The 12,392-nt window shown below is 43.6% G+C and overlaps 1 protein-coding gene across 1 annotated transcript; it reads left to right on the plus strand.

Moving 5' to 3' along the window:
- Positions 1-9,069: 9,069 nt before the first annotated feature.
- On the plus strand, positions 9,070-11,021 carry BECN2 (beclin 2). Its single transcript, XM_047705439.1, has one exon. It carries the CDS (start codon positions 9,070-9,072, stop codon positions 10,366-10,368), a length of 1,299 nt encoding a protein of 432 aa, XP_047561395.1. The 3' UTR covers positions 10,369-11,021.
- The last annotated feature ends 1,371 nt before the right edge of the window (positions 11,022-12,392 follow it).

Below are 12,392 nucleotides of genomic sequence, written 5' to 3' on the forward strand. Positions count from 1 at the left end.
CCTGAATCTCCATGTGTTCACCAATCTGGGAGCTTTTTCAACCATGTCCTTTTAGGATTTTATGGAGGCCTCAATTTATACATATGATTGAAGAAAACACTGGCCTTCAGCTCTTCTCACCAGCCTGGAGGTCCTGGGAAGGGACTGAAAATTCTAACACTCTCATCACATAGGTTGCTTCTGCTAGCATCCTTAGGCAATGTCCAAAAGTTTCAGAGGGTTTTAGCAAGTCTGTGCCAGGAAGGGGGTCAAAGACCAAATATATAGTTATTATAAATCACAATATCTCAGTTAGAGAAAAGAGAACAAAAACTTGCAAAGTTTCCCCAGGAAAGGGAGAAGGTCTAGAGGGAGAGAAGAAGGAGGACTTGCTCAGTTTTTCATTTCCTCAGAAAGACCTGAATTCTCTGTACTAGTAAGTCTTCATGTATTAGTTATGCGATTAAAATTAAGCAACTTTTTAAAAAAAGATTTTATTTATTTTTATTTACTTGGGAGAGAGAGAGGGCACGTGCAGGGGGTAGGGCAGGGAGAGAAAATCTCAAGCAGACTCCAGGTTGAGCTCAGAGTCTGAGACATGGGGCTTGATCTAACTACCCTGATCAGGATCATGACATGAGCAGAAGTCGAGAGTCAGAATCTTAACTGACTGAGCCACCCAGGTGGCCCAAGTAACATGTTAAAAGAAGCATCAGGACAGAATTCAGAACCACCTTGCAGAACCACCTGGGAAGATGAAGGGGCAGACTCGGAGGGAGGGCTCGGCATGTTCAAGAGAGAAGTCCCCAGCACTGCATACTGAGAATGGTCTCCCCACACTGATGAGGGGTCAGGCTGGGTAAATTCCCAGACACCACAGCAATAAGACAGGTGGGGATTGAACACCGTCAGAGGAGTTTCTTCGCAGGCCAGAGGGTCATGTTCAACTGACTTTTGGGCCAGTCTGACCCTGAATGCAGTACATTTGGAAAGCAAAAAAGTTACTCAGGATCTTTGAAAAATATACTGGAAATAACTTTTCTGGCTGACTCTGTGAAGGTCTGATATCCTTCCCCAGCTGATTTCCAAACTGCCTTTCCATCCTGTGTTCCATGCTTTTTCCTTGCCTACTTTCCAGTGGTCAGGGATTAGTAAGTCCCGCAATGCTTCTTTATCCCAGAGCATCATTTTTCATCCTGAGGGTTGAACACCTGCAGGGGTGACTCACAAGAAGAGAGGAGCCAGGGATTTCTGGCAGAAGAATGTAGGAGCCCTCAGACAGGGTCATGTTATTTCCACCCTCCCCGAAAAGCACTAGAGCAGTTGGATCGTATTTTCTCTAGGATGCTATGTCTCTTCCTAACTATACTGTGAAGTCCACAGGTAGGGAGAAGGCAGAGGAAGGGCTCTCAGCAGCCAGCCATTTGCATCCTTACAGCATCTGAGGCTACTTCACTGATGCAGAACTCCCATCAGGACATTCACTCCTGGGAGGATCTCAAGCTCTTGTACTTGGGGCTACTGAAGGAATAGTCAGTTAGCATTTTCTCTCAGACCACTTTTCTATTTTCAGTCAACTGTCACTTTACTCATCAAAGACTAGAGTCGCCATGTTTTCATGGAAAGCATGGTTTTTGATTTGTTGTCAGCTATGCCTGCGCCCAATGCCCAGGACCTGAGGGCTTCTTATCCTCACCTGAGATCCTATTGTTTGTTTGAGAAAGATTAACACATCTCAGTTACTCAGCTGTGATAATAAACCCCAAGTTTTAGTGGTTTACAACCCAAGCATGTATTTCTCACTTGGAGTTTTGCAGGTTGGCTGGGCTGGACTCCAGATGCCTTCTCTCTTGGGGACAGAGGCAGAGCTTTTCTCATGGTTGCAGACAGGAGCACAAGAGGGCTAGGAGATACTTGGGGTTGGAACTAAGACACTGTCACTTCAGCCCACAGTCCATGGTCCAAAATCACTCCAAACTGAGGGAGAGATTGATGAATATTTGCTTGACAATAGAATTGCCACACGAAGCCAGGAACATGTTAGGTCTTCAAAAGGTGTTAGCCTCCATACCTTTCCCCATGCTTGCAGTAGGATTCAGTGAGCCAATGGTGAAGAAGATAAGCAGCACTGTTGTCAGCATAACTTTGAATGTCAAGCCTGCTGGCCAGTGATTACATTGGCCCCAACAACCTTGGCCTTCTCCCCAGTCTTAGTGCCCAGAGCATCTCACCAGCCTCAGCTTCCTCATCCTTTCCAGATCCTTGCCTCACTCTTCCATGTGCCACTCAACTCATGCCCTGACAGCTGGTGGTGGTCCCCACTTTCCACCTTCTCCATGATCCCAACAGCCCCTGGATCCACACAGTTTCCTATCATTCCAGTCCATTCCAGGCTGTGATTGTTAGGTCTGTTGTGAGTGTGTAGACAAGAATATGACATCAATCACCAATTTATTTGTCATTGAAGAAGCATCTCAAACTACCAAGATAGGTGAAACATAGTCCATGGTCATATGTTTTATCATGTGGCTGTCTTCGGGTATAAGCTTACGCATTTTAATAATTTCTAGTTCTCAAGTTATTTCTCAGTGGTATTATTATGGGTGTTAGGAGGGAGTGGGGTGGGCACAAGAACTAGCTGGCAACCTGGCCTAAAAAGAGATGGAAAATTTATAAGAAGAGAGATTGTGAGGACTTTGACTACCCTTTGCTCCAAGTCCCTTATTTTACAAATAAGAAAAATGAGAAGTGCAGAGAACTGTCTATAGTAAATTATTATCAGAAACCAAGCCTCCTGAATCCTGGCCCAGAGCTCTTCCCACAGCAGCAGAACAGAGGGAAGAAATCTTTAGGACACGGAATGCCCAGAACAGGCTGTAAGAGGGCAGTTATGTTAATTTAGTCTCAGAGTGAGGCAAATATATTATGGGGCCCATGGCATGGATGAGGACATCCAGGGCAGTGGGCATTGTCCAGGGCTGGGCAACAGTTTGGCTTCCACTAGTTTGGCCTCAGGTATAAAATCGAGTCCTGCCTGTGAGCATTCACAGTCTTGAAGGGACTGGTTTAAGGCATCAAGATTTCAACTGCTTTCTGTGGACCTTCCTCTCCTTGCTAATGATTATGAGGATGATGAGAACAAGGGCCTGAGCCCGAATATTGATGATGGTGTTTTCCGTGTTCATATAGCCACGGTCTTGGGACTGGGTGATCCTCACAGTCCTTCCGTGAGGGAATGATACACCATCATTAGGAGCTTCTAAAGGCACTCCTTGTGACAAGGGATAGCAACCCACCACATGCAATAAGTTGATATTCCTAGATTTTTAGTCCAATCATCAAATCATTATGATTAGCATGCAATTCTCTGAAAAAATTTTTTACCAGTATATTTTGGTAGAATGAGCTGTCTCATGTATGGGATTATTTGAGTCAGAGTCATGGTATCTAGAAGTCCTTCCATGGGAATAAAAAAAAGAAAAAAGAAAAGAAGGAGCAAAATGGGTGAATGGATGTTAAAGATATAAGATGGATTTCAACAATATTTTTGAGAGACATGTAGTCCAGTGGTGGGGTTAATATGCCAAGTGCCATCCACTGAGACTACTGGATGCATGTGTCAGGGCACAGGCGAAAGAGGTATCAATCCTCAGGAGTGGATTGACTTGGAAGATTTTGCCCTTCAACCGGCATTGACTCCCAACATTTTAATATTGATTATAAAGAGTTAATGTTCTATCATACACTTTAGCCAGCAAACTATTTGTAGGAATTCTGTGAATCTTTTTGCAAATAGAGAATATTTGTTTTATAGGAATAAGTTAGCTCTGCATAAATCTGTATTTTATTTTTCTGGCTTGGCTTTAGCTAGACATTAGTGGGGAGGAGCAGGGGGTGGGAGCTCCAGTCCCACAGGCTGAGCACTTCCATGCATTAGCAATGCATGCAGAACCTAGCAATGGTTTACTGAACACTTACTTGACACCACACATGGTACAGAGCACTGACGGAGCATGGTGCAAATGTCTTTGCCCTCAACAGCTATTGTGAGCAATGTTTAATTGCTAGCATTGCACCCATTTCACAGAGTTTAAGCAGCCTGTAAGCCGAAATGACTTCCTAAGTCAGCATCTGACCTGGGATAGAAAGCCAGAATCTTGGCTCTTTTGACGGTCTGAGTCTTGAAAAAAAAAATTCTCATTCCAGCCTGTCATGATGAACTTCTCTGGAGATTCTCTAGCAAAGAGGACATTGGCTAGTCTGAAACAAAGCAAAATGAATTAAAGCTTAAACTTCCTTTAAAATTTTTCTTATGTGAACCAGAAATCTGGGCTCCTCTGTAACTGTGAGCATTGCCTTCTCATCCTGTGTGAGTCACATCTGGGCCCACAGGTGTCTGGCCCCCTGCAGCCACAAGAGTCCTTCCTCAGAAACCTCGCATCCCCACACTGGCTTTGTGAGGCCATAGTCTGAGTCTGTGGAGATTTACAAAGACACGGGACATCCTGAGTCCCAGAAGTCAGTGCAACCTTGCGGTTTTTAAACTGTGGTAAGACACACATAACAGAATTTTTTTTTACTTTAATCATAGCAAACATAGGCATCATTGCTTAGCATTTTTGAGCCAAGGCTATGTTTTTTCTAGTTAATGATGGGTCTTACACTTTGGGCCCATCTGAGAGCCCCAGGTCATGTTAAATCTCTAGGAAAGTTTCTAAGAGTGATCTTATCACCTCAGGGGCCCTGCAGAAAGAGAGCCACTTTAGACACGTCCTTTTATTTTATTTAATTTATTTTATTTAATTTATTTATTTTAATGGTGATAAAATACCATGTTTACAATTTTTAAGTGTGCAGTGGCATTAAGTACATTCACAAGACTCTGTGAGGGAGTTCAGAATGAATCACCCTGGAAGTGTCCCTTGGGCATGCAGATTATCTTGAGCTGAAAACCACCAAGGATCATAAGACTCAGGAAGAAACTTTGACCTTCTCCCTAAATGTCTAAAAGAATTTAGTTGGAAGACCTGCTCCAGAACAGGAGTTATAGCCATAGATAACTACAGTATAATATGAATTAGGGGTAGTAGACTGAGAGGAAAAATTTTAGCAGTCTATTTGTTAAAATTCCTCTGTGTCCCATTGTTTCTGAATAGCCCAGAAAACACGGGTTTACCAAACACTTACACCTTTTCATTCCCCGTACATTGCTTTTCTTCTCTTGGAAATCCCAGACCCCAATCCCCTTCTTAGTTCAGGACACCATTTATGGTTTACTTTGCCTGTCTTTGGAATTTTATATTTTTGTGGATTCCCCAAACTTTGGAAATTAAATGTTATCTTCTCCAGTTCATCTGTCTTATGTCAATTTAATTCTTAGGCCTGCTAGAAGAACCTTGAAGGGTAGAATAGTTTTTCCTTCCCACATGTGCAACCATTACCATCATCCATCTCCAGAACTTTTAATCTTCCCAAACTAAAACTCTGTACCCATTAAACACTCACACCCAAATATTCTGTCACCAACCAGCACTCTGGTCCCACTTCCAAGGTGTGGGCTTTTTCATCACACCACACAATTCTGATACCAACTGAATGTCTTATAATTCAATACTGACACTATATGGCATCAGATCACAGACTGAACTCTGGGCTTGGCCTTATAAGACCCATTCCGCACTTCAGATGCCAAATGCCGCAAATCCAGGTTGTTACCTGGGCTCGTAACCAAATGATTCCCTTGACACCTCCTCAGTTTGATTAATTTGCTGTAGTAGCTCACAGAACTCAGGGAAACATTCACTTACCAGATTACCAACTTATTATAAAAGGATATAATTTAGGAATAGTCAGATGAAAGAGATACATAAAACAAGATATGTGGGAAGCTTGTGGACCTTCCATGCCCCCTCCAGGCTCACTGTGTTCCCCAAACTGCCACATGTTCACCCACCCAGAACTTCTCTCAGCCCATTCCTCTTTGGGTTTTCATGGAGACTTCATTATATAAGCACACCTGATTAAATCACTGGCCATTGGTAACTGATTTAATCTCCAGCCTTACACTCTCCTCCTGGAGGCTGTGGGGGTGGGGGTAGAGCTAAAAGTTCCTACCCTCCAATCACATGGTTGGTTCTCCTGAAAATCAGCTCCCATCTTTAGGTGCTTTCTGATAGTCACTTCATTAACATGACAAAAGACACCTTGATCACACTCTCATTGCTTAGGAAATGCCAAGGGTTTAGGAGCTCTGTGCTCCTACAGAGAAGACCCAATGCATATTTTTTATGTAAATCACAGTATCACAGTTTATAGAAAGAACCCTTCTTTCCCCCGCCCCTGGCAAACACCATCCTACTTTCTTTCTCTATGAATTGTATCTGACTACTCTAGGTACTTCATTTAAGTGGAATCATGCAATATTTGTCCTTTTGTGATTGGCTTATTTCATTTAGCATAATGTCCTCAAGGTTCATCCATATTGTTGCATGGGTAAGAATTTCTTTCCATTTTAAGGCTCAATAATACTCTATTGTATGTATATACCACATTTTGTTTATTCATTTACTCATCGATGGGCATGTATGTTCCTTCTACCTTTTGACTATGATGAATGACACTTCTATGAACATGGGTATACAAAGCCTTGAATTTTTAAAGGAGGCTTTTATTCACACTTTGCAAGCTTCAGAAAAGTTTAGTTGTCTATATCAAAGACAGATTTTTATTTTTTAAGATTCAGAATCTTTTGGCAGGATGAGTCAACAAGGCAGAAAAGGAAGATCAGAGATCTAGGAGAATCAGAAGCAGCAATTCTCTGGAATCCAAATAATGACTTTGCTTTCCTCTTTTGATGAGGAAAGGATGCTAATCACCTCCAATGTTAAAGAATGAGCACCAATTTGGAAGAGGGCAGAAAAAATGCTTTGGGATGTGCTACATAAGAATTCATTGTTGACGTTAGCAAGAACTATTTTATCCTATTACTTATAGAGACAAATGCCAGATTGCAAAGGTTGAAAGAGGTTTGGTGGGGATTTGGAAACAGTGAGAAGTAGTGAAGTTCTCTTTTGAGAAGTTCAAGGTGCACAAGGAAGAGAAAGCCAGGTACTGGCCATACAGGTGACTCATAGTGAGAGGTAACTAATGTCATTTGAGGTTCTAAACATCATCTTGTTTAATCATCAAAGCAATCCTCTTATGATAGTTTCTGTTTCATTCATTTTCAAATGAAGAATCTGAGCATCAAAAGGGTTAAGTAACTTGTTAAGTAAACAAGATTAGAACCCTTAAGACCCTCTGACTTCAGGTATTGTGACAGAGGCCTGGAGGAGCCAAACAAAGGTCCCTTGTTTCAGGATGGGGAGATGAAAGATGATTATAGACTGCAGGGAGCAAGTCCTCTGTTGTGTCCATTTCATGCACACCCTCTGACTACCTCCTATATTCACTCATCTGGTTTCCTGATATCCTGACTCTTGACACTCCTTCAACCTCCCAGAACAGAAGTACATCAACTCTCCCACCTTTTCCTTATGTCTCCCTCCATTCCTCTTCTTTCTTCCCAGGATATATTGCAGTCAGCCTTCCTAAACACTTCCCTGCTGGCACCTTCTCTCCCACCTCCCTCGTTTAGTCTCGCTTGCTTGACAAACCCATGCTGTGAGTGGCTAGACAAAAATGTATACCTACTCATGACAGCAAGTCCCATGTGGATCATTACAAGTGAAGAGCAATCATGCCACTTCTTTCCTCCATTCAATCTCCTGCTGGTCTGGGTGATTCACACACATCTCTTCCCCATGCTTATTTTTGGCTGAAGACCTTTCTTCCTATTCCACCAAGATTAAATTTAACAACGTAGATAACATTTGTGACTTTGATATGACTTCCTGTAGAGTAGTGAGATAAAGTTGAAACAGTGGGTTTAAGAGAGAACAGAAGAAGAGGAATTGGAGACAGTAGGTATAGACAAATCTTTCCTGGAGGTTTGTGACAAAGCCCAAGGAGCAAAGGTTGGAAAGGGAAAGGGGACAAGGTAATTCGTCTAAGTGCTGGCAGTATGGTAGTGCATAAAATCCTTGCTGCCAATCCTTCCAATCCACAGACTCCTCACTCTTGGGCCTATTCCAGTCTTCCCAAAGGAGACCCTGGAATGAGGAGGTAAGAATTGGAAGAAAGATCTCCAGAAATAAGGGATTTCCTTCCCAACTATAAGCAATACTCCAGTTCCATTCATTCCTCCACAAAAGGAAGGCTTCACAGAGGGATCCTGGATTATCCTGGAGACATCATTCTGTTGTTAAATAAACCAGAGTCTGAAGGAATCTCTACTCCCCGTCACCTCTGTGTTCTTTAGCTTGTTTGGGGCATGATCTGTCTGGGCTGGTTCAAACTCAAAGCCAGGTGTGGCTTGGATTTGTTTGGTTTTAGAGGGTGGGTAATTAAGATGAGGTTTAGTCTTTAGCAGTGAATATACTTGCTATTCTACTCCCAAGGATGAATCAGGACTCAGAATTGACCATGACATTGAAAGCAGTTCCAACTTATTCTGATATTCCCCAACGCTTTGGGGAGGAGTATTTGGATGAGGAAAGGCATACTTTGCATGGTAGATCCTTTTCAACCATCACTCCAGGGATCATGGAGAAGCCCATGAGTGAAGGTGGCAAGAAATTGGGACAGAAGTAGTTGGGAAAATGAGAAGAGGCCTTAGTGTCAGGTTAAGATGATGGGACTTTATTTTAAGGTAAGATAAGAACATAAAACCATTTTAAGGAGGGAAGTGCCACGATCGGAGCTTAGTTATAAAGATTGCTCTTAAGATATGCCTTGGGAGTGGTAAAGGACAAGTGAGATGATCAGATTTTCCTTTTAGAAATAATCACTTGTCTAAAAGTCTAAAAGGAGCTAAAGGAGGCCTAGAGGTATCTAAGGAGGGTACCAATGTAAGGTTTAAAGTAGAAGAGTGACAAGATGAAATATGCATTTTAAAAGAATCACTACTTTAAAGAAGCTTAAAAAGGTATAAATGGATAGGTGGGCAGCAAGAGGAAACTTGCAATCAGAGTAAGAGCCAAGGCTTCCACCATGTCTTCCATCCGCTTCATCTGCCAGGGCTGCAGGCAGCCCATGAAGTTGGATCAGTTCATGGGGACCTTGGATCCTGAGACCACCCAAGAATCTGCAGCTTCCACATTCACCTCAGCTCAGCAGGAGCCAGGAGAAACCCTAAAGCATGGCCCTCCCACCAAGGCAGAGACAGACAGTGAAAAGCTGCAGGATGGTGCCTCCTGTTCTACCCACCCTGGCGATGGCAAGATGTCAAGGGACACTTCTAACAAGTTCATCTTGCTTGGAAAGTTTGACTCTGCAAGAACACTCACTAACATCCAGAAGACTATTAGGGACATTTTTGACATCCTCACTGGTGAAAAAGATATGGACCATCCGCTTTGTGAGGACTGTACTGACAAACTTTTAGAGCAGATAGACACCCAACTCGTTATTGTAGAATCTGAGAACCAGAGCTACAAATATTGGATGGGGAGGATATGTGAGGAGGAGACAAAGACCCTGCAGGAGGAGCTGGAGGGCCTGGAGCTGGAGGAGGCGAGGCTGGTCCAGGAGCTAAAGGAGGTGGAGAAGAACCAAGAAAGAATAGCAGAAGATCTTGAGGCAGCCCGGGCAGAGACCAAGATGCTGGACCAGCAGGACGAGCAGTACTGGAGGGACTACAGTTACTTGCAATGGCAGCAACTGGAACTGCAGGACGAGCTGGAGAGCATGAAGAACCAGCTGAGACATGCCCAGATCCAGTGGGGCCGGCTGAAGAAGACCAGTGTCTTCAGTGCCACCTTTGAGATCAGGCATGATGGTCCTGTGGGCATCATCAACAGCTTCAGATTGGGCTGCCTCTCCACCACCCCTGTGAGCTGGAAGGAGATTAACATGGCCTGGGGCCAGACAGCCTTGCTGCTCCTTGCCCTGTCCAATAAGATTGGGCTGGAGTTTCAGAGGTATCGACTCATCCCCTGTGGAAACCGGTCCTATCTGAAGTCTTTAACAGATGACCCTGTTCAGCTGCCATTGTTCTGTATCGCAGGACAGAGAACTTGCTCACAAGTCAAATTTGACCAGGCAATGATGGCTTTTTTGGACTGCATGCAGCAGTTCAAAGAAGAGGCTGAGAAAGCCAAGTGGGGTCTTTGCCTGCCCTACAGGATTCATGTGGAGAGTGGCCTAATGGAAGACTCTGGAAGCAGCGGTGAGTTCTATTCAATCAAGACCCACTTAAACTCAGAGGAACAGTGGACAAAGGCACTCAAGCTCATGCTTATAAATTTTAAGTGTAGTCTCGCTTGGGTCTCTTTAAGATACCAAGAATAACTTGTTCTTTTATGAGGGAGAGGGAGTTTTTTTTTGCTTTAAAATATTTTATTTGAGAAAAGTATCAGAAATTGTAAAATTGAAAGATATAACATGCTTATAATTTTAAAGATAAATGGCAACCCAAACATTAATTGTTCAGAGCAAACCAAAAGCCATTACTATTTTTCCCTGCATGTCTTTGTCCTCCCTTCCTTGTACTTTCCTGTTCCCTCCTTCCCCACCCCAACAAACATCCAAAATGGCAGCAAAGATTGAATTACAAGATGACCAGATTAGATGTGTTACTAGTACAAAAAAAGGATCAAGAGATGCTGAGGGAAAGCACAAGGGTGGGGCTGAGGGAAGGGGGTGGTGAGGAGAAAGCGGAGTCTTCATAATGGTATTTGGGCCACTAATGTATGTAGAGGGACTTTCGCAGGGAGGGTGGATATTCAAAGATACTATGTTTTTGCAGCTGTGTGCAATGTAAACCCCTCCTTCATCTCTGAAGAGCTTTCAGTAAAATTCTACATGTTCTTTAGTGATTTAAAAGTGAGAAGTGTGTCATATTGGGTTGTGCCCTTATGTTGAGACTGACCTGGTGGGGGTGTGGCCAAAGAGGACTGGTAACATCTTGGTTGATAGGCCCATCCACTCATCAGTTGAGAGTCATCAGGTGAACCCTTACAGAGACCTGAAGATTTAAAAGAAGTCAGCAGGGGTGGGGGTGTCTAGGTGGCTCAGTTGGTTAAATGTCTGCCTTTGGCTCAGGTCATGATTTCAGGGTCCTGGGATTGAGCCCTGTGTTGGACTCCCTGCTTAGCAGAGAGTCTACGTCTCCCTCTGCCCCACTCCCCACTCGTGCTCTTGCAAGCTTGCTTGCTTGCTTTCAAATAAAATCTTCAAAAAAAATAATAAGTGTCAGCCAGAGAACTTTTTAAAAATGCAAATTGTAGGGGCACCTAGGTGGCTCAGTGGGTTAAAGCCTCTGCCTTCGGCTCAGGTCATGATCCCAGGGTCCTGGGATTGAGCCCCAAATCGGGTTCTCTGCTCAGCAGGGAGCCTGCTTTGTCCCCTTTAAAAAAAAAAAAGCAAATTGTATCATTTTTCATCTGCTGCTTCATTGTTCTCAGGCCCGGGTCCCTCCTTGTCTCTCCAGGCTCACCTCACAATTCTTCCAGCACCTTCTTATTCCAACACGTGCTAAGTCCAAACTTCCTCTGCCCTTTGCCCAGCTGGACCAGCAGGACTAGCAAGGTCTTATGTGTCAGGGTCTTCTAACCAAACTTCCTGAGAGGTACTTTATCTTTGTAGTCTAGTTAGTGCCTAGAACAGCACCTGCCTCATATATACTAAGCATCTATAAATAGAAGTCATTGTGAAAAATGAGAAAAGGAAGGTGATTAATTTGTCACAGAGTACGACACCAGGATATTGATTAAATAAAGGTCCAAGCCTGTGATGGGATACCACGTAGGCACCAAGATGCTATAGAGGAATATTTAATTATGTAACGTTTAGTGGCAGTGCTTGTATTAAGTAAAAAGGTTAAGAATCTGAAGACAGTGGAGAAAAATTTGTGGTTATGGTATGTGAGAGGAGAGCTCCCAGAAGCGCGGACACCGGGCCTGTGGCCAAGGATGACAAGTGCAAGGCATGCCTGGATGGCCTGCCCTCACATTCATGGCCAGTGGAGGTCGAGGTTTCCACTGGGGTCAAGAGTGTCCGAGTTTCGCTTATACCTTCTTTGTTCCATTGCTCTAATGAGAAGCTGCTGAGAAGGTGGTCTGGGACATCTGATTAGAATTCACTAGAGAGTGAGGTCATTTGGGTCCCGGAGATTTACCACCCACAGGACAGTTGACGCTTAGAGCTCTGGGGCTTTGTAGAAAAGTCAAAAAGGTCTGATACCACTTGAAAGAAAAAACCCTTCACTGGAGTTTTCTTCATGTGCTTCAGTGAAGGCTGGTTGAATCCCTGATGGTTGCCTCCTGATAGAATAATGGTGGCTTCCAGTGACCAGTTCTATCTGTGGCTATATA

Source organism: Lutra lutra, chromosome 15 (assembly GCF_902655055.1).
Source record: "Lutra lutra chromosome 15, mLutLut1.2, whole genome shotgun sequence".
NCBI lineage: Eukaryota > Metazoa > Chordata > Mammalia > Carnivora > Mustelidae > Lutra > Lutra lutra.